Source organism: Fundulus heteroclitus, chromosome 4, assembly GCF_011125445.2.
Source record: "Fundulus heteroclitus isolate FHET01 chromosome 4, MU-UCD_Fhet_4.1, whole genome shotgun sequence".
In the NCBI taxonomy this organism is placed as follows: Eukaryota; Metazoa; Chordata; class Actinopteri; order Cyprinodontiformes; family Fundulidae; genus Fundulus; species Fundulus heteroclitus.
This window is the reverse complement of record NC_046364.1, coordinates 36,449,799-36,470,039: the sequence shown is the minus strand read 5'-3', so window position 1 is coordinate 36,470,039 and position 20,241 is coordinate 36,449,799. Positions and strand designations below refer to the sequence as shown.

The 20,241-nt window shown below is 39.5% G+C and overlaps 1 protein-coding gene across 1 annotated transcript in view; it reads left to right on the top strand.

The window, feature by feature from the left end:
- LOC105930456 (transmembrane protein 266) overlaps positions 1–16,571 on the top strand; it is a 51,878-nt gene extending 35,307 nt beyond the window's left edge. Inside the window, 6 exon segments of the mRNA XM_012868683.3 lie at positions 1,686–1,824; positions 6,016–6,131; positions 10,434–10,629; positions 13,838–13,900; positions 15,453–16,065; positions 16,067–16,571. Coding sequence (XP_012724137.3) covers positions 1,686–1,824; positions 6,016–6,131; positions 10,434–10,629; positions 13,838–13,900; positions 15,453–16,065; positions 16,067–16,088 — 1,149 coding nt within the window. The 3' untranslated portion in view covers positions 16,089–16,571.
- The last annotated feature ends 3,670 nt before the right edge of the window (positions 16,572–20,241 follow it).

Below are 20,241 nucleotides of genomic sequence, written 5' to 3'. Positions count from 1 at the left end.
TCCAAAGTTGAATAAAACAGAACTTTGGATAACATAGAATTCACAGCTAAGCAATACTCAGTATTCAGAATTTCATCCCAGACCTGGGATGAAATTCTGAATATTTAAGGGAGTAAATCGTATATGGCATGTTTTTTGCTCACCGAAGTTTTCTAACAAACGTCTGAAGCCTTCACAGAACAACTGTATTTATATTGAATTTGTATTACTCATAGTTGGACTAAATCTACTAATCAGGGGACGGCTGAAGGCAATTAGTTGTACTTCATTTTATTTAGGTCTTTATTAAGTGCAAAGGGACTGGATAGCTGATTGCAAGTCAATTCTCAGGTATTAATTTGCAAAACATTTTTAAAACTTTAATGTTTCCCTTCCTTTTTGCCTTAGTTTGTGTCAATCAATAAATTTCAAATCAAATACAGAAATCAGAACAGTTTGAAATTGTAACATTACATTTCATGTGAAACACTTCAATGCGTATGGGTACTTTTAGTAATCATATTTTTCTTCTTCTTCTTCACTTAGACGACCAGTTGGTCATAATTTGCATGCAACAGTTTGGATTTTAGGGATAATTTGACATAATCACTGGCAAATCATTGCATTAAATTTACAAAAGGGTTCCTATAACCAAGGATGAATATTTCTTATTTATTTGAAGAGAACTGGTGAGTGTGAATTGTCACACTTACTTAACTTAAAGGTTTCTTCAGAAGAGGATCACATCACCAACATACCATCTGTTGTGAAGCCCATCATTGTCAGCGTTCACAATTTCATTCTTAAAACAAAACAGAGATAAATAGGAAAGAAAGACGAAAAAATCATTTAACTGGATAGTTTATTTTGCTAAAATATATACGGCAAGTTACTTATTTTTCGAACCATAAAGTGCACTGGATTATAAGGCGTACTACATATTCTTTCACTCCACCCCTCAACGACTGTGATTCCGCGTGTCATTGCGACCGCCTGCTTGGAGCAGCTCAGTGTATCAAGCTTGGTGTCACATAGATAACAGTTCAATGTAAAGACTTCTTGCCTCCGAGACGTTTATAGTCTGACATGTACCTGTATGTGCAGAGTACGCCTTGAGTATGCGCAAACCTCCGCGTAGTGAGCTACACCCGAGTATGTGGGGGGCCTTTATATGAATGCAGTTCTATTTTCGACATGAGCGGTCTTGTAGACAGCTCAGGGGGCCAATCAGGTAGTGTCACAGTGTACCGTAACGCTACAAATATTCATTGAGCGGAGCGGCTTCGTTGCTTACCAAAGTCCTACTTACACATTTTAACACATTTTTGAGCACATTGTACCACATAAAATCGGTCGGTAAGCCCAACGCTAATCATATATAAGGTGCAACATCACTTTTTGGGAAGATTTAGGATTTTTAGTGCGCCTAATAGTCAGGAAAGTGCTTGCAGTTGCTAGCTATTCTTACATAGGGCTTGTTATGTAAAAAAAAAAAAACTATATCTACAAACTGTGCAAACTGCATCTATCTGTGCATCAAGTTATTTAACATAACAAGCAAGCCCTGCATATTATCTTAATTCTTGACCTCTAATTAGTCGTACATCTTCATGTTTAAGCAACTTGTGCTTCTTTTGTTCTCTGTTTGGCACCACGCAAACTCACATGTGTATAAAGCTTTAAATGCTTGTGTTTACAATCCCCAGGTATTTGATGGTGCTGTCATTGTGCTTTCACTGGCCCCAATGGTGGCCTCCACAGTGGCCAATGGGCCCAGCAGCCCCTGGGACGCCATCAGCCTCATCATCACCCTGCGCATTTGGAGGGTCAAGAGGATCATTGATGGTGAGAGATAAAACGCCTGGTCCATCAAAAGCAGTCAAACCACAATATGGTTGTTATTATTACATATTATGTAATGCTTGTAAAGCAGTCCAGAGAAACAAAAATTATTTCTGAAATCATTTTGAGAACAACAGACAATCAGCTGGTCCTGAATCGTCCAATGACCCCTGTTCTTCACATGCTTATACAAATTATTAGCAATTCAGACCGATAACACTATTGATCATCTTTTCGAGTAAATTGCTGCCTTTCTGCTCTGACTCACATCGATTTGAAGACTATGGTTAAGTAGATTCAAAGAAAGCGTATTGAATGTAATTGTTGCCCCAGCTATGCTAATGCAGCTTGGTTCGATACATGTTCAGAGGTCACCCTGACACAGGCTCTCTGACCGCATACCAGATCAGCTGTGCACGAAACACACCTGAGTGCAGCTTGTTCTTGTTCATGCTTATCAAGGTTGATTAACACGTAACATGTTCATTTTTTTTATGTGCAGCTCTTCTTTATATCCTCTTTTCAGCTCTTTTTTTTTTTACTATACTTTAAAGTAAACAACCTGTCAGCCAATGTGGGAATGGCTTTAATGCAGGTATTATAGTGTTAATGAACATAAAGTCACATCTGTTGAACACATATCATTATTTTCAATATGCAACTTACACAGATTTACACAGAGCCAGCGGCATGTTGTTTCTTCTCCGACGTGCACCTTTCATCATGCCGTTACAGCTTTGTTTCCCAGGGTATGAACTCATTTTCCTGCGGCTCAGCCTAAACTGTGGTTTTTTTATGTTTGTGAGTGATTGATTTTTTTTCTGTTTACTCAGTAGCAGAACACAAAATACGCGGAAAAAAAACAAAAACGCTCAAACAACTAAATGTGCAGCAGATGGTCTGTCTTTTCCATCAGAGTGAGTAACGTGACATATTAGGCGATAGCAGTCTGATGAGAGTGGAAATGCGGAGGGACGAGCTGTTACTGGGGTGGATGCGGCTGGTAAACTGGGATTTATTAGCTGCGTCAGGTTGGAAATATCACCTGCTTAAAATCACAGCGAAATCCAGACCTAGTGTCTTATTTAAACATACACAACCTCTTAGCTAACTTTTGAGATCTGTTTCCTACTCTACAAATAATAAAAGACTTGCAACAAATATATGACCTTGTTTCAATTAACGTTAAGAGTCAGTGTAAAACTGAAGCAGACTGTTCCTTAATGAAATCATTAAATGCCGAAATGGCGTTGGGTTTCTTTTTACAAAAGAAAATCAAAAACTATCTAAAATCTATGTAAAATATTAAATCGTCTTACATTGTGCAATTCCACCTGCGATCATGCATCCATGATTATAGGAAATTGGGTTGAGAAGGGAACCCAATAACATCCCTCTGCAGAGCCACACTCTTCACTCTGATCCGATTCTGCCAGATCCCAAGGCATTTCCTGGCGATAATGGATGTATGGTTATCCAGCAAGTTCTGGGTTGGAAACCCTCTAAAGGGAGGCGCCCTGATCAGGTTCTTGAACCACCTCCTTTCGATGAGGAGAAGCAGCGGCTATTCAGCCACCGGCATCCCGGATCTCACTCTTTTGGTGTTGATAAATATCTAATCATTGGGGATTGGAACCTAGACCCTCATTCTTAATTTAATGTTCTGGCTGATGTGTGAGATAATGTCAAGAAGGGGTACTTTTTAAATGGAGCACTCTTCAAAAACTGGCATCCTTCTATGCCAGGGTTCATCAACCTGTTTGAAACTGAGAGCTACTTCATTGCCGTTGTGTCATACGAGGGGCTGCCAGTACTGACCTTTGCACTGGAAGAGTCAGAGTTCACCTTAACTTACTGTAAAATAAACATGTTTTTCATGCTTTGTTATATATATTGTCGTTTTTTAAAACTATATAAATACAGGGCGTTGATAAACAGTAGAATAAAATGAAGTTTTAGATGCAGTTCACTGGTAGGTTGTACTGTTTTTAGAACAGGCTTGTGGGCCCCTGGTTTATGCTATTAGGTTGTTTCTTTTTTAGCAAAACATTACTATCCCACAGCAGCAACCATAACTCACAACACTGTTTATGAAGGAAGAATACAAAATCTACTCAGTTCAGACCTGCCGCCCAAGAATTTCAAAATGAAGAATGCTAATAAAGACAATGAACTGTTAAAGATATTAACCCTTATGAGTAAAAACAGGAACTTTTTATTAAAAAAAACCCCAGAAATACTGCTAATTAGTTATAAACAGGCAATCAGAGCACTAGAATAATGTGGACAAAGGAAAAATTAAATGCATTAAATATTTATAAAGACTTTTAGATGAAAAAGGAAAAGCTTCCAATTAGTTTTTGTTTTGCGGAGGCTCGCACAGTCAGTCAAACATCTAATGAGGCGAGCTAACAGCGAAGCAGGACAATGTGTTGGCCTCTTTGACTTTTTGCGAGAATCCTTTGTGGTGTAAATTACACTTGTAAGTGTCTGCGGAACAAAAGCTGCGATATACACAAGCAAACGCTCACGCCAACACAAACGCAGGATAGACACCCGGCTGACTCTGACGCACACTTCTACACAAATGTGTCACATTTGGCGGCCCAGCAGCGAGCTTCTGCTTGAGATTCTGCGCCGGTTTGAAGTCTGACTGGACTGACCCCTCGTGACGTCTCCTCCTTTTGTTATGTGAGCGTGCCAGCATGACTATAAATAGGCATTAGGAAGCATGTGGTGTTGGCTCTGTGCTTTGCTCTGCTTTTCCTTGGAGAAGAAAGCATTGGGTTATTTTCACGCCAGCGTGCTCAAAACGCGGGGACTCTAAGTGTGCCAACAGTTTTAAAGACCCGAGTTCAACTGCAAGTTGCTGGGTTTAACATGTCACCACGTATGATAACATGTGGCTGAGTTTAACGCCGTGAAGAGAGAAAGGTGTGAAACGGTTTGTCTGCCATCTGTGATGACAACAGGAATCCATAATTATTCCCATCATGTCTGTTGAAGGCATATTGCCATTCTGCCTCAGGAGCGCTCTATATGTAACTGGCATATGGTTTATGATATAGTTGTCAGTATACCTGCCTTACAAACCTATCCATACCCCTTTGAACTTCTTCACATTTTCTAGACCACATCATTACACACAGGCGAACTCTATTGACTAACTAGGTAACTTATGAGGGCAGTTGTTTGAATTTGGTTTTACTTACGGGTGTTAGAGTAAAGGGAGCCTAGTAAATATACCTGCCACGCTTGAAAGTGTTTTTAGCTGTAATTTTATTTTATAAAATGCCGTTTTAAACAAGGTAGCACAGCGGCTCAGTTGGTGGCATGGTTGCCTTGCAGCAAGTCCTGGGTTTGAACCCTGGGTTCAACCTGGGGTCTTTCTGCAGGGAGTCATCATTTTCTCCCTGGGCACACATGGGCTCTGTAGTTATGCACATTGCATAATGTAATATAGAGGCTAGATTGTGATGATTTGGGATAAATAGAAGATAACATCAGATACGTTAAACAATTAAATTAAAGATAAAAAAAAGCATCTGTCCAGGTGTTGCAGGTTGGTGTGGCTTAAAATGAGCTCGGAAAAAATTGAATGCTGCATAGCAAAACTCACATGTTTTATTTAATAATCTTTTGCCTTACAGATTTAGTCCTTTGTATTTAAAACCGTTCTGAAGAAAAAGAAAATCAGTTCGAACCAAAATTTAAACCTGATTTCTTTGCATCAAAATTGACACTAGCTGCAATTTAGATGTTTCCAGAGCCTTGCAGGACTTCATAAAGAATTTGTAGATGGACCAGATAAGCTCAGTCAGAAAATACTTTTTGGATAAGATTCATGAGAAAGTACTTGAAAGAGTTTAAACAACACTTTATGACATCTTCAAGTCAGGACAGATATGGAGCTTTTTTTCTTTTTTAACACCTTGGTTAATTCATTCAGTGAGGTTATAGTGTTACTATTAAACACTAATGGTAGTTTATGTGATGATGGACATCTTGGGAGTGAAGAGGAAATTGTCCAGCTGCACTGACCTCTGACCTTTAGGGAGACCAATTAAAAACACAAGACTTTTATTCTAAAGTAATTGTCCGTAAATACTACCAGAATCCAATCCCCACTAGCGAGTTGTTTGACTTCTTCTTTTTTGTTTTGATTGTTTCCCTGTCCTCTTTCTCCACCATCAGCGTATGTCCTGCAAGTCAAAGTTGAGATGGAGCTGGAGATCCAGCAGTGTGAGAAGACGAAGGCTGTGAGGGAAGAGCAGCTGGAGCGTCTCACCCAGATCTGTCAGGAGCAGGCTGTGAGTCCAAGACCAGAAACGAAGCCTTAAACTTCACTTCACAGCCAGTTGTCCCACGTTTGTGCACATAATTAGAGTTCAATGCATTTATATCATCTCAGGAGCTGTCTTTTAGCTCTTTTACATTCTGCAACATTTTGACAGAAGAAAAGCTTGCTTTGTTAAAATAAATTGATTTAAAGAGTAGAACAACGTTTGCAATACTTTTTAAAATAAGGATGGGGTATTTCTAACACAAGATTTCAAAGTGAGTTAAAACAAGAAGGACAAGATCCAGACCGGCAAAATGCGGGACATGCTAGTGTGGGACAAAGTGGGACACTTCAATGTATCCTAATAATTTAAAATATTACATCTATTTTAAATATAAACTGATTCCATTAGGATATAACAGACCCTAAAATACATTTTTATCTCTGAAAAAAACTTTAGATATGTGCCACATTTCCCCAATTGAACTGTTATAGTTTTAGAAATACTTTGTGACACCAGTCTGACCAAATTGTTGTTTGTTTATTATGAATTCCTCTAAAAAACAACAACGATCTTTTAAAAAAAAGAAAGTATTTGCACCCTTCTCCATCTCCATCCATCTAATTTGCCTTTTTGTCTCAAACAATTCTTGTTTTAGATCATCAACTAATTTTAATATCACACTACAATGACTAAATTAAGTATGAACACAATTTACAAACCATGAAAACAAAAATCCAAAATCCCGTGGCGCTATGTGAAAATATACCTGCTCCTTTTTTTTAAACAATGAGTTAACCGTGATTAACCACATTTGATTAGGCCTAATTAGTGTCACGTCTAGAATCAATAAATTGTGTAAATAGAACTGGTCTGATTTAATAAAGTAAGCTTAAAGATTTAAACAAATCAACTTGTCATGCCCCAATCTAAAGAGATTTGAAATCAGATAAGAAATAAAGTAATTAAAATCAGTCAGGGAAGGTTTACAAAACCATTTATTTGTTTTTGGGAATCAAGGCATACAGTGAGAGCCTTTATCCACAAAAGGTAAGTAACTTACCAGGAATGTTGAGGCCAAGTGCTTTGAATAGAATTTGCATTTATTTATTTCAATATTTTAGTGTTATTAAGAAATCTGCAAAGATTTAAATACCTTTTCGCAACATATGTGCATCTCCACTGTCCAGAAAATGTTGCTATTTGTACATCTTCAAGACAAACTACATTTAACAAGTTGTTTTTGTGCCCTTCTGCACGAGATCCATCCTGGGACTGATGGTAAACGTCTCCTAAAACCAGACCAGAATTATCCTCTGGTTTCATGTCTTTTAATGCAATTTTCTGACCCAATTTCATCCACTAGGACTTTACTGATGACAGAACAACATAAAGAGGACAAAAACAGGATGCAGCAAAACAAACATTCAACTAAACTGCTTCCGCTCTACGATCCTAACATTAGCCTCTCCTGCACATAGTTCTGCTTTGTAGAATCTAATCAGTTCTGGTTGTTTGTTTTTCCCTTTTGCTAAAACTGCCATCACAGGATGAATCTGTTTCTGGTAACAAGACGCATTTCCTTCCCGTTAATCTATGACCAACCTTTAGCGATGCATTCAATCTAATACTAAGCATGGTTTAGAACTGATAACAAGTGAACTCTGTGCAGGATGGGTAGCTTCTTGGTGGGTAAATATATTTAGTTGTCTCAATATGAATCTGCAGATTGGCATCAAGCCTGTGTGCCTAAACGAGCGCGCACACTCGATACTAATCAAGCTGTGCTGTGAAGGAATTATAATGTCTTTATGGCATCATGTCTTGTAAATAGTTAAGCTGAGCGTCTTGGGTTCACTGTATAATTTGAAAGCCCTTGATTGGCTCTGTGTTTACAGTAGTTTTGTGAATAATCACCTGCATTAAGTTTGAAATACTGTGGCCTCACTCATATCCGGCACACTTCTGTATTCATTTAGAGCACTAGTATGTACACTCCATGTCAGTTATCATATTTTGCACAGAAAACATAAAAAATAATTGCTTGGTTTTATACAATCTGAACAAAAGTTATTCTTCTCGCGTGAAAACATGATATTTGACCGTGCAGGCAGGAGAATCACACATGCAGGACATATTTGCATGTATTTGGATATGGAAATGGAGCTGTGTGTACAAAAAAAAAAGTGCTCTAAGCCGTCTAACCACAGTGTCATACGTCTGAATAGTTTTGTGCGCTGGTTTTTTTCTGGATTTAAAATGATGCCATCTTTTAGTTGGAAATCCATCCCAGTCCTTGTCCATAGTGCAACCTTGGTTGTAATACATCTCTTGAAATCAATCACAAAATGCTAATATTCACTTAGTACATGATCAAGTCATTTGGAGAGATTGTTTATTTATGTATGGTTGTATGCTGGTGAAGATTCTCGGTCATCCAGGTCATGGTCGTTCCAAACAAGTTAGAAAATAAAACAACTAGACTTTTTTCCGAAGTTTGAAGACATTTCGCTACCTATCCAGAAAGCTTTCTAGATTCAAATTGTCCAGCGTAGTGTGGAGCTCCAGGCTTTATGGTACTGCCCAACAAAGGCCTTGTAATATCGCAGCTTTAGATAACATGCAAATTGAACCGAAACAGGTCCACCCCCTTAGTAATGGGGAGTCGTTAAGGTCTTTGTTGGCCTGCAAATTGAACCGAAACTGGGCCACGCGTCTGCAATGGGGAGTCGTTAGGGTCCTTATTGGCCTTTCTTACAAGAGTGATGTTTTGATCACCTGTATGGGGGTGACGATTGAGGTGATAATTGGCCGGAATCAACTCTATAGCTGGATTATACGTTTTTGAGAGTTGGAACCTAAGTCCGCCTTCCCTGTTTAAGGTTGGTTTTTCTCTCTTAACGTAGATGGCTTCCTTTACGCCCCTTTCTAACCAACTGTCTTCTTTGTCCAAAATCTGAACATTTTGGTCCTCAAAATCCAGAGACTCCAGCCGCATATGGGATGACGATGTTTTTGCGTTTATTCTTCTCACCATCATGTTCTGCAGCGTGTCTTTTATGTATGGTTACACATTTGGATGCATTCCTTATAAATGTTGGATTTAGCGCTAAGATGTTGGTTTGATTTTCTACCGTTTGTGGTCATGAAGGGCAATAATAAAAAAGTCAATTGTGTACAAACTTCAGGGTTTCCACACATTTTCTGTTTCAATATTTTACCTTCTACATGACAGATGTCGGATGGATATTTTATTTTTATTTTGTTATTTATTGTCTAGGTCTATGATATTATTACAAAGGATTACTGAAGAAGCAAAAACCTGAACAAGTTTTCAGTGGTTTTGTTGTGCTGTGGTTTTACAATTTGAATTGTTTTTGGGTGCCTGTGGGGTTAGTAAGGGGGGTCCACTTTTTTGTGGCACACAGCTGTTTATCTATCTATCTATCTATCTATCTATCTATCTATCTATCTATCTATCTATCTATCTATCTATCTATCTATCTATCTATCTATCTATCTATCTATCTATCTATCTATCTATCTATCTATCTATCTATCTATCTATCTATCTATCTATCTATCTATCTATCTATCTATCTATCTATCTATCTATCTATCTATCTATCTGTGTGTGTGTGTGTGTAAGTAAACAAACCGACAAAGACATAAAACCTCTAGGTGGCACCACTTGTGTTGGTTTCACGTTCATGGTCCCTATGATTTACCACCAGCAGAGGGCAGCAATACATTACAAACAACCGCAGATTTCATCAGCATCTTCAAAGCCCAAACACTGCCTCTGCTGAAAAAAACAAAGGCTATCACAAATCTTGGTTAAAATTCAAGAGTGCATTATTTTGCACACCACTACTGTCTTTGACTGGACTAGTAAATGTATATCTGTATATATATATATATATATATATATATATATATATATATATATATATATATATACATACTAAAGACATATAAAGTTTGGATTCACTTTTGTCATCAAATAGCTTTTCCGTATGTTTATGACTTTCTACATTATAGACAAATAGTGAACTCAAAAATATATAGTATTGTGACTCAAACACAAAATTGCGAAATAACTCAAAACATCTTGTATATTCAAGCTCTTTCTGAATTATAAATACAAAATTATATATATATATATATATATATATATATATATATATATATATATATATATATATATATATATATATATACATACATATACATATACATATATATATTTATGTGTGTGTGTGTGTATAGTGACCCTGAATGAGTGTTTTTCATTGTCCCTTTCATGTGTTTACTTGCTCAACAATCCAGTTTGAGATCCGGCAGCTGCGGGCACATCTGGCCCAGCAGGACCTGGACCTCGCAGCAGAGCGTGAAGCAGCTATGCAGATCCACCATGCTTGGGGCAAACAGGGCAGGAGCTTCCAGGTTGTCGAAGGTTTGACGCCTGGGGAGTCAGACGACGAGAGTGGGCAGAGGAACCCCAGGGAGCCACACGCTAACACAGGTTTGGCTCTGGAACCTGTGCCTGTACGGTCTGAGTTAAAGGAAATTAGAACTAGATCCGGAAGAGCTTACATCAAGTTAATTGAAATGAATAAAAAAAAAAAAATCTTAAATTGCTAATTTCATCACATTCCAACCCAGGTACAATTTTTCCTGAAGAAGCCGCCAGAAAGGTGCAGCATTAAGTATGTACATAAATATGTGAAACAAAAAGACTGTAATGAGGTGACATCAGGTGAAGTGGATGCTGTAGCTGTGTACAGTTAATCTGGAGCAGGAGCCCTGGAGCAGCTTTGAGGCCAAACTCTAAGCCCCTTCATGCTTACACACAACAGCCATCTGACTGCAGGCACTCTGGGATTAATGTGAGGGCAAAAAAGCTTTTAGGATCTTGCAGATTCCCGGTGAAAAAAAAACCAAAAAAAAAAAAAACCAGCCATGTTCTCCAACACCGTGTCATGCTGCAGAGGCTTCGTCACGCCCTAACCATCTGTCTGACTGACTCATTATGGCAGGCCCGACCGAGCCAGGCCACACCACTTGGGCCAGGTTAGGTACAGAGTGCTCTGCGCTTTGGGCCTTGTTTGGAGACCGTGCGCTCCTGTCAGTAACTGTCCCCCACCTGCAAACCGCAACAAGCGCTGGGGAGGCTCCACACTGACCACAATTTTACCCCGAGGGCATAGTAGGAAATCTGGCTCACAGAAACAAGTGAGGCTCTTTGCAGAAACATGGTTACTGGGACGGGCACTGAGGCCACAGGGGCCAAACTCAAGTCAGATGAACTCGAATCCAGTTAAATTTATTTGTACTCCCCGACATCTCTGCCTGTTTTGACCTGCAGGGCACAACCAAAAATATCAGGGAATCTCAAGAAAGCAGCAGCTCTCACAGGAGATTCATTGTTAGGTGCCTAAAAGTTCCAAAGCATGTTCATTTAAAAGGGAGCCTGGTAAAAATCTACCCTTGTAGTCATTGTTACATTTTGAGCAAATTTGTGAACATCTCATTGGAATATGAAATGTTCTTGAGATATTAATTACCTATAGTCAGTCGTAAGGTAATTGCACAAATTAAGTTAATTCAGCTGGTTTAAATAAATTAATTCCTTATTAATTCCTAAGTCCTTGCTTATCTTATCTTATCTTAAAGACTTTAGCATTATGCATTGACAGAAAAAGGTGTGCTTTCCTGCTGGTGTGCCGCTAAACAAAGAGAAAGCGGTACAATTGACTGAAAGAAACACCGTGAGGCTATAAGTACCCCTTAATGATTTAGAATATCATCAGAAAATAAGTTAGGAATGGAACCCGATATAATTTATCAAACATATTTGAGACTTTATTTCTGTTAATAACTTTGGCTTTAAATCTGGTTCAACTGAATCTATCAGGGATTTTTTTTAAAGCATTGATCATGGCAAGCATCAGAGAGCCTTGTGAAGCAAAGATTTAGGGAGATTCACAAGGTGTGGACTGCAGATGGAGCCACCACACACAGACGTATTCAGCATGGGCTATAACAGTCATGTTTTTTTTTTTTTTGTGTTTAAGCCACTCCTGAACCAGAGACCATATAAAAAGCGTCTCACCTGTGCTAATGAGAAAATGACTGGACTGTTACTCAGTGGTCTCAAATCATGTGTTATGAAACTAATCTTTGCATTACATTTGGAAAAATCACTTCCCAACCCGCATAAAATATTGTTAGGAGACGCCAGAGTAGACAGACTAGACAAGCTGCATAAAGCGACCTCAGCAGAGCCACAGGCATGTTGTCCTTATACCACGCTGCACTGATACAGGTAGCTCTGACAATTGTTGAGGCGTATACATTGTCATGCAATTTTAATGCAAACTAAATTTTGGGTTTTCACTAGCTGGAAGCCATCATCTTTAAACTCAACAGAAAAATTTTAAACGTTTAAAAAAATGTCATTCACTCAGGGGCTTGAACACAGAGGAAAACTTTTCCGTGTGGAATGAGTTTGAATTCATGAAATAAGCAAATGAACATTTCCGTGATATGCCTATTTAGTGAGATGCACTTGTACCTGTGTGATAAAATCCTGCAAAACATGGACAATTTCCTCTTTAATAAAAGTATTGATGTTTTAAACAAACATATGTGAACCTACTTTATGGACTAAGAGGCTGTCTGTCCCTTTTCTTCACTCTTAGAGTAGAACTATTGCCTTAACCAGGGAATTTACAGTTTAGATTTAAACTCAGTAGATGTGACGCTGCCGCCTCTCTGTTGCCGCCGTCAGATGACAGCCTGGTAAGTCGAGTGTCACAGGGAGAAGAGGAAAGCCTTTTATGCATGCTGGATAGCCCATTCTTTTTTTTCCTTAAGACTCATGCTTTATTAATTGTAGAGTGATTGTCTCAGTCTTGTTTTAGTGACTCCAATGCTTCCTCTCCAGGGGTGGCTCAGGGATTAATATTTTAGACAGAAAAATAAATGAAACTATCCATCAGAGTCTGCTGCATGTCCCCGGGGACAGGGGCTAGCACTCAGGGTACTCTGGGTTCGCACTCAGCCAGCGGACAGTGAGCTCAAGACCAATCAAGCGAGCAGAAGAGCACCGCGGATGGCAGCCGTTTGCCACGCATGCAGAGGCCGGCTAGGCTGGAGGGATCAGTGCTTGAACAAAGAGCTCCTGGTCTCCCACCCCCACCTCCACCTCACCCCTATATGTCCCAGTTTATTCATAGCGCACCAAGGTGCAGCTAATGTACCTAGTGGCAGCATGTGTATGATCCTGACCGCGTGTCCATAAAGCATCTGTGGCCCGGGGCACAATCCTCTCTGTCAATATTATGTTGTAAACATAAGATATGAATGCCATTTGGGCTTGTTTGGGTTGTGATTACTGAAATAGACCCGCAGTGTTGACGGAAAACTGCGAAAGTCATTTAAAATGCAAAACGTTTAAAGCCTGGTGTGAATTTGTCATTTTCCATCAAAATTGCATATCCTGATTCACTGGACAGAACACGGATAAGAACCGTTTCACTTCAGGGAAAACACATTTGACCTGTTGACAAAAACTGCCTCTGAAAAGTGTTTTAGGGAATAAGTGAGTGAAACTATCTTCAGGTTAAATTTTACTTCCATGCTTTAGTCTGACCCAGGAGCAATCAGTGGCACCTCATGATAATAACAATAAAATAACGTGTTTCTCAATATCTCTTTCTTTAACCCAGATGCTGTGGTGCGGGACGACATGAACAACTACATTAGCCAATATTACAGTGAAGCCAGCAGTGGTAAGTGACTACGTCAAAGGTATTTTACACACCACTCCTCATGCAAGGCATGTTCTTGTTTTGAAACTGTTTAACAAACGAAAAATTGAAAAGTGCACTTTGCATATGTAGTCAGCCTCCTTTACTCTGTTAGCCAGAAGTAAAATCCAGTTCTTGTCAGCTAATTGGTGATCGGAGTCCAGTTGTGTGTAGTTTAATCTCGGCATAAATAGATAAGGTCTGGGGAAGCCTCAAAGGTCTATTAGTAAACAGCAGTGCACAGAAAGCATAATTGGCTTCTGGACAATGGAGCAAGTGGAACAACTGCTGCCCCTTTTTTAAAAGTGGAAGAGCAAACCTTTGTTTCTACTCCTACATTAAAAAAAACAGTCATCACTCCCTGCAGTCCTAACATATTTACAATGTCCCTGTTAACTTTAATTGATTTTTTTAGTTTCAAAAAAAGCAAAAACAAAAATAAAAAGTAATATCACGCTCAGAGTTGGTTCAATCCAACTCCTTTCATAAAAGTGACATCATCCTAACATGATCCAATCACTTGCTCAGTTTAAAGCAATGGACAGGAATGGTAAAATGAAGTCAATCTCAGCCAACCTTTTTAAGTGTTTGAACAGTTATGCATCTCTCTCACTTGCCAGTTATCATATAAAACACACCAGGAAGCCTTTCATAGCTTTTTAAAGCATTGCAGATGTCGGCTGACCTGTAACCAGTCTGCAAAGGAGGTGCCTCCCACAGCACCAAGCAGACACTGCCGCTCCTCATCACTCACAGAAAAAAGCGTCCCAGGGACTGTTGTCTCAATTAAATCTAGTAGGAAATTATTTAAATGAGCTTATAAATCAATTACTGACACAGCAAAAAAAAAAAGCAAAAGATTCGAAACAAGGTTCAAATTACGTTTCTCTGGCTCAAAAGGATGATGAGCGTACAAGTTCAGTCTGTGCACTGGTATTGTTTCGTGAGCTCTTAGAATACTGGTTCATGTACGTAATGCACCTATGCATTCGGGTATTGTATTCCTTTTACTGCATGGTATATTTTTGGGGTACTGGAGGGACTAAATATGTGGTGGCCGGTGGAAGTGGTGGGGATTCACCATATTTATTTTCAATTTTGCTCCCCATTTTACAGCACAACCAGGTACCCATGCACAGCACAGTGAAGACCAAGGAACACAGCCGACAGATCAGGGATAAAGCTTTGGAGATGTCAAAAGTAGATTACTTTTGTCCATGTAAACATAGCTAGTGTTGCAGAATACAGATGCATGCCACAGCTTTCAGACTGTTAACATTTTACTTCAGAGCTATGCTCACATAAAAAAAAAATCCCGATATAGTAAGTTGAAGTTTGTGTTTGTAATGTGATGAAGTGGGAAAACATTCTAGGGGAGTGGATAATTTTTGCAAAACACTGTACCGTACATGGAAAATTATAGCTATGATTTTGGGCTATTAGCTATTGGTGTTTGTAAAGTTTTATAGTCGACCAGTTACAATTTTCTTGACCTGCGTATTGTTGTTTTTTTTTTTTTCAAATCTTTATCAAGATACTGGAGCATCAGGCCCAGGGGCCCGGGTCATCACCACGGCAGCCATCGACGTCCACCTCCCTAACAGTACCAACTCCATCCAGTCAAATCCGAAGCTTGCCATGGAGCGGGTGGGCAGCGCCGTGAGCGACGCTTCCACCAGCGTATCGCAGTCCAGCGGCAGCCTGACGGTGCGCCCTCACAGCCTGAGCAGCCACACCCCGGGCTCATCCATGACAGACTGCAGCAGCAGCAGCGCCGCTCCGGACGTCAGCCTGAGCTCCCGTCGCTGCTGCCCTCCTTCCTTCTCAGGCCAGGAGCCCTGCAGGGACCCCAGTGCTGTGGTGCAGGAGCTGCTCTCCTCCCTCTCAGAAGACTCTTGCCTCGCGCAGAAGGGCCTGGCAGTAGACCCCGTCAACCTTAAGCTTCCCAGCCCCACCGGCTCGGAAAATGGCAGCCCGGAGCTGGACAATAGAATAAACCTGTTCAATCGCAGGAACCAGGAGGAGAGGCGAGGCCGGGGACGAGGGTGCGTCCTGCTGCAGACGAAGCCACTCATCCACCTGCAAGGCAGCGCTACTGAGCCGTCCCTAGAGGAGAAGTACAGACTGCTAGGCCCGGCCGACTCTTCCGGGGCACACGCCTGACACATAAGCTACATTTACACTGAAACAGAAGCGTTTCATTTCCTTTTTACTGCCATCTTGTTTGGCACACGTGTAATCTTTTGTGACTGGTCCATCCTTCAGGGATGACCTGCATAAAAGTCAAAAACTGGGTTTTATCTGTTGCTTTTTTAAAGCCATTCCTAGCCAATTAAAAGTAAGCTTGAGTCGCAGCTTTCAGCTAACGCTGTTTTCCATTTTTGTTCCTTCAAAATAGAAAGCAGAATAAGAGGTTTTAGTCAAGGCCCTTTGTAAATCTCTTCGGTCTTATTGGTTTCCTCTTAATGGGTTTTTGAGATTAAAAGAATGGCCAGGTATAGCACAACAGAGACTAAACCACAGGGAATCTAATGTGTTTTCCGACACATTCATCATCAGGAAATCTCCCTTTGCAGAGGTCAGAAATGCACTGAACATCAACAAGAATTGAAACCAGCAAAGGTCAACTCAAGCCTATACTGAACAAAAAAAACATGAACAAACTTCAAGCAGTTGAATAAGTGATTTCTATTGCATTTTATGATTTGTTTTTGTTTGTACTATTAACTATCAATGTTGCTCATGCTGTTGTCAGTTCTAAGAGCTACAGGGTATATAAGACAGGACGGACCATTCAAACAGACAGTTTTTTCTTTCTTTCTGTTATCAGTTTGTTTTCATTTTGAAACCATGGTCTAGGAACGAAAACTGGCTCAGTGGCATCTTTTTTTTGTCTTTGCAGAAATCTTAGCGAGGGGAATGAAAGTAAACGTTATCTGAATGGTCTCTTCACATGAAATCAGACCAGAGTGCTTGTAGCATGAACCTTTAAACAATACGTGCCAGAAATGGTGATCCGATTCTTTGCACTTTAATGTTTACTGACACTTTTGTAAACTTGATACAGACCATGTTGTTGCCAATCGCAGGTGTTGTTCTTTGAAGGAAAACAGCAAAAATAAAAGTTCTTATTTCCTTAAATGCTCGTAGATCTCTCTGACTCCTGGAAAACCTTCTGATCGGACCTTCGACAGTGCATCGCACCATAAAGCCTCATCAGCATCATCTTCTTTGTTGCATGCAGTTCTGGAAATGCTAAATTATTTAAGGTTATTAACATTAGAGCTGTCACAACAGCTCCTAATTGGTGAAGCCAACGTGACGATGCCGTGACAAGAATCATCTACTCCTTAATTATCCTCTCGTATCATTAATTCAGAAGATAAACTGTTGTACCATTTTGCTTCTTGTCACATGTTTACAAGTATCCAGAGATTTTTTTTAAAATTCTTAATAACCACAGTTGCAGATTTAATAAGTTAAACTCTTATTACAAAACGTTAATTAATTTCAGTAATTCACACACACATTCACACCCTGACGGAGAACAGCTGATGAAAACCAAAAACTCAGTTTCTCATAAAATTGGAATATTACATTATTAATAAAATGTATTTTCAAAGCAGAAATTCACATTCTGGGGATTCCAGGGGGGCAATTCAATTGTAGCCTATAGGTACACTCTATAGCTATAGGCTACAACTCACGTCCAACACATCCACAAACCAAAATCGTTAATTATGTGATTATGTGGGCTCACTGAAAAGTATGTCCATGTACTGATCAGTATATGGACTCAGTACTTAGCTGGGAATCATTGTGTGTATTTATTACAGTGTGGCATGGAAGCAATCAGCCTGTTGCACTTCTGAGGTGTTAAGGAAGTCCAGGTTGCATTAACTGCAGTCTTCTGCTTTCAAAGACATGGGAATCTGCATTAATAAGTGTCTCCTCCCCTTCTTGACAATACTCCATAGATTCTCTGAGATCTTGATTTCAAGATGGAATGCAAAATATACTTTCATCTCAAAAGAGGACTTTGGACAACTGAGGAATGCGCCCAGTCCTGATTCTTCTTAGTCCTGGTAAGACACTTCTGACATGGTCTCAGTTTCAGGCCTAAACGAAAGGAATGTGACAGCTATGACCCCTGTCCTAGATAAATCTGTCTAAGGTGACTCTTGAGGCACTGACCTCACACTTTTTTCTTCCCACTCAATGTTCCATCAATACTCTTGCACATGGCACACAGCCAGACAGACTGACATCTGTCAAGTCTGCAGTCTTCCCTGTTACTGCGTATGTTAAAATATGAAAATGTTTTTTTTATTAAATCAGCTGTAAAAGGGACGAGTCATATATTTTGACCATATAAAAAAACACAAGAGACCCCATATTCATCTTCAAATAAAACAATATATGCCAAGCATTCGTCCTGAAAGTGTTTACTTATTCCTTTTTTAACCTGAAAAGACATTTGCACCAGGCACGATCTACAGGGTTAGGGTTAAATACTCTTTCTCTTCCCTCCATCCCTTGGCGTTTTGGATTGTTTACTCATTGCGCGCATGAGCAATATTGTACGTCTGGTCGCATGGTCTTTTTATGGTAAATATAGACAAAAGTGCTTTGTTTACTAAGAAATGGAGCAAAAACTAAAGTAAAATACATATATCAAAAATAATAAGCCAACAGGGCGAAACAATTTAATCGGAAAACCTTTGAAAGCAACCATAGAGAGCTACTGGCGTAGAAATTCGTAAAGTCATAATATGTGACTGGGCCCCTTTAAGCTATTATCACCAATCCCTTTTACATGATTGGTGTAAGAAGGATCTAAAGCTGAATTTATTTTTTAATCTTGGTCGGAATCGTGTATTAACATGGTCGAACAAAGGTAAGGAACATGTTGGGCTGTTTTATTCTTTTTATAACCACTCACATACAACTTTGTCCACGGGATCTACAAGCTGCTTGCCAACACCATTGCGTCAGCCTGGTTTACAAAGACAACAATGCCCAATCGTCTGCCATAGTGTCAGTAAATAAATAATGATCCACTTGGCTCTTGATGCACACAAAGGAATCCTGTTGAATATGGGTGCCAAACTCTGGCTCGCCCTCTGTTTATCGCAGCTGCCATTGAATTAATGTCTCAAGCGAAGGTGCGGGGTCTCTGTACTAAATCTGTCCGGGCTCAACCAGTCACGTAAAAGAGGAGGTAATTCAGATGGTTTCACCCGGAGCACAAATTTATTTGACACAAACATTACAGAGGAATGAAAACAATGACTTTGCTTGCATCTTTCCTTTAAGTTGACCTAAATGAGTTATATTGACAGTAGATATCATACCTGACAGTTGGAGCTAAGTGTTTGGACTAAAAAGACCTTTAGGAGAAACCTCTAGGAGTAAATTGCTTTTGGGACCTCACTGGTGAAATCTGAGGTACGGTACCTGTCACTCTCACCGGAGATAAATGAATTAACAGTGACCATTAGATTCTTAATAATTAAAATGTCTTAATAATGGCTCAGGGGGAGTCACTTGGAATGCATTAACATTACATGATCATTGTTTTAATTTTGATTCGTTGAGGGGAAGCAATGACACACAAGGTTAGGTTTTTACTCACGGACTTGGATACGATGAGATCTTTGTGCAAACAAGGAAAGCTTATTGCTACAGAGTAAATTTAAAGAATGAGTTCACAATCATCAAAATAGAAAAGCCAATGGATACACAATGACCTGAGGTTTTGTTCTTTCCTCAAATGCCAAGTTATCTTCCCGAATCCTTATAGACAAAAAAATTATTGATATGTTTAGATAATTGAGGCTTTTCACCTTATAGAGTGTTAATTGTAATAAAGCTTAAATGCCTGAGGGTATGTATAACGGCAGTGTCCTTGTGCAACCCATGCAATGTACCCTCATTTTGTAATTTGTGTTTTTATCCCAAAAGCATACAGGAACGAATTCCCATGAAACGCACAGACTATGTGAAGTGCAATCAAATAGTTCTATTGTGATAAGGGAATGGAGTGCATGATTTTACGCTGCACTGTGTCATTTTGGTCTGTGTAGTAAGATTTAGGGTCACTTTGATCAGGCCTCCTAGCACTCATCACTCCAAACAGCCTCATGATGAAGCTTGGTGACACAATTCCTGGAAATATTTAAATGTGCAAAAGTAAAACGGGCAATGAACGTTGCTGAGAGACTAAATTTTAATTTTATTTCTTCTAACACTAAACAGAGCAGGTTTATGACATAAAATTGATCGGACCAATTTGGAAAGGTTTGTGGCCATGCTTGGACCGT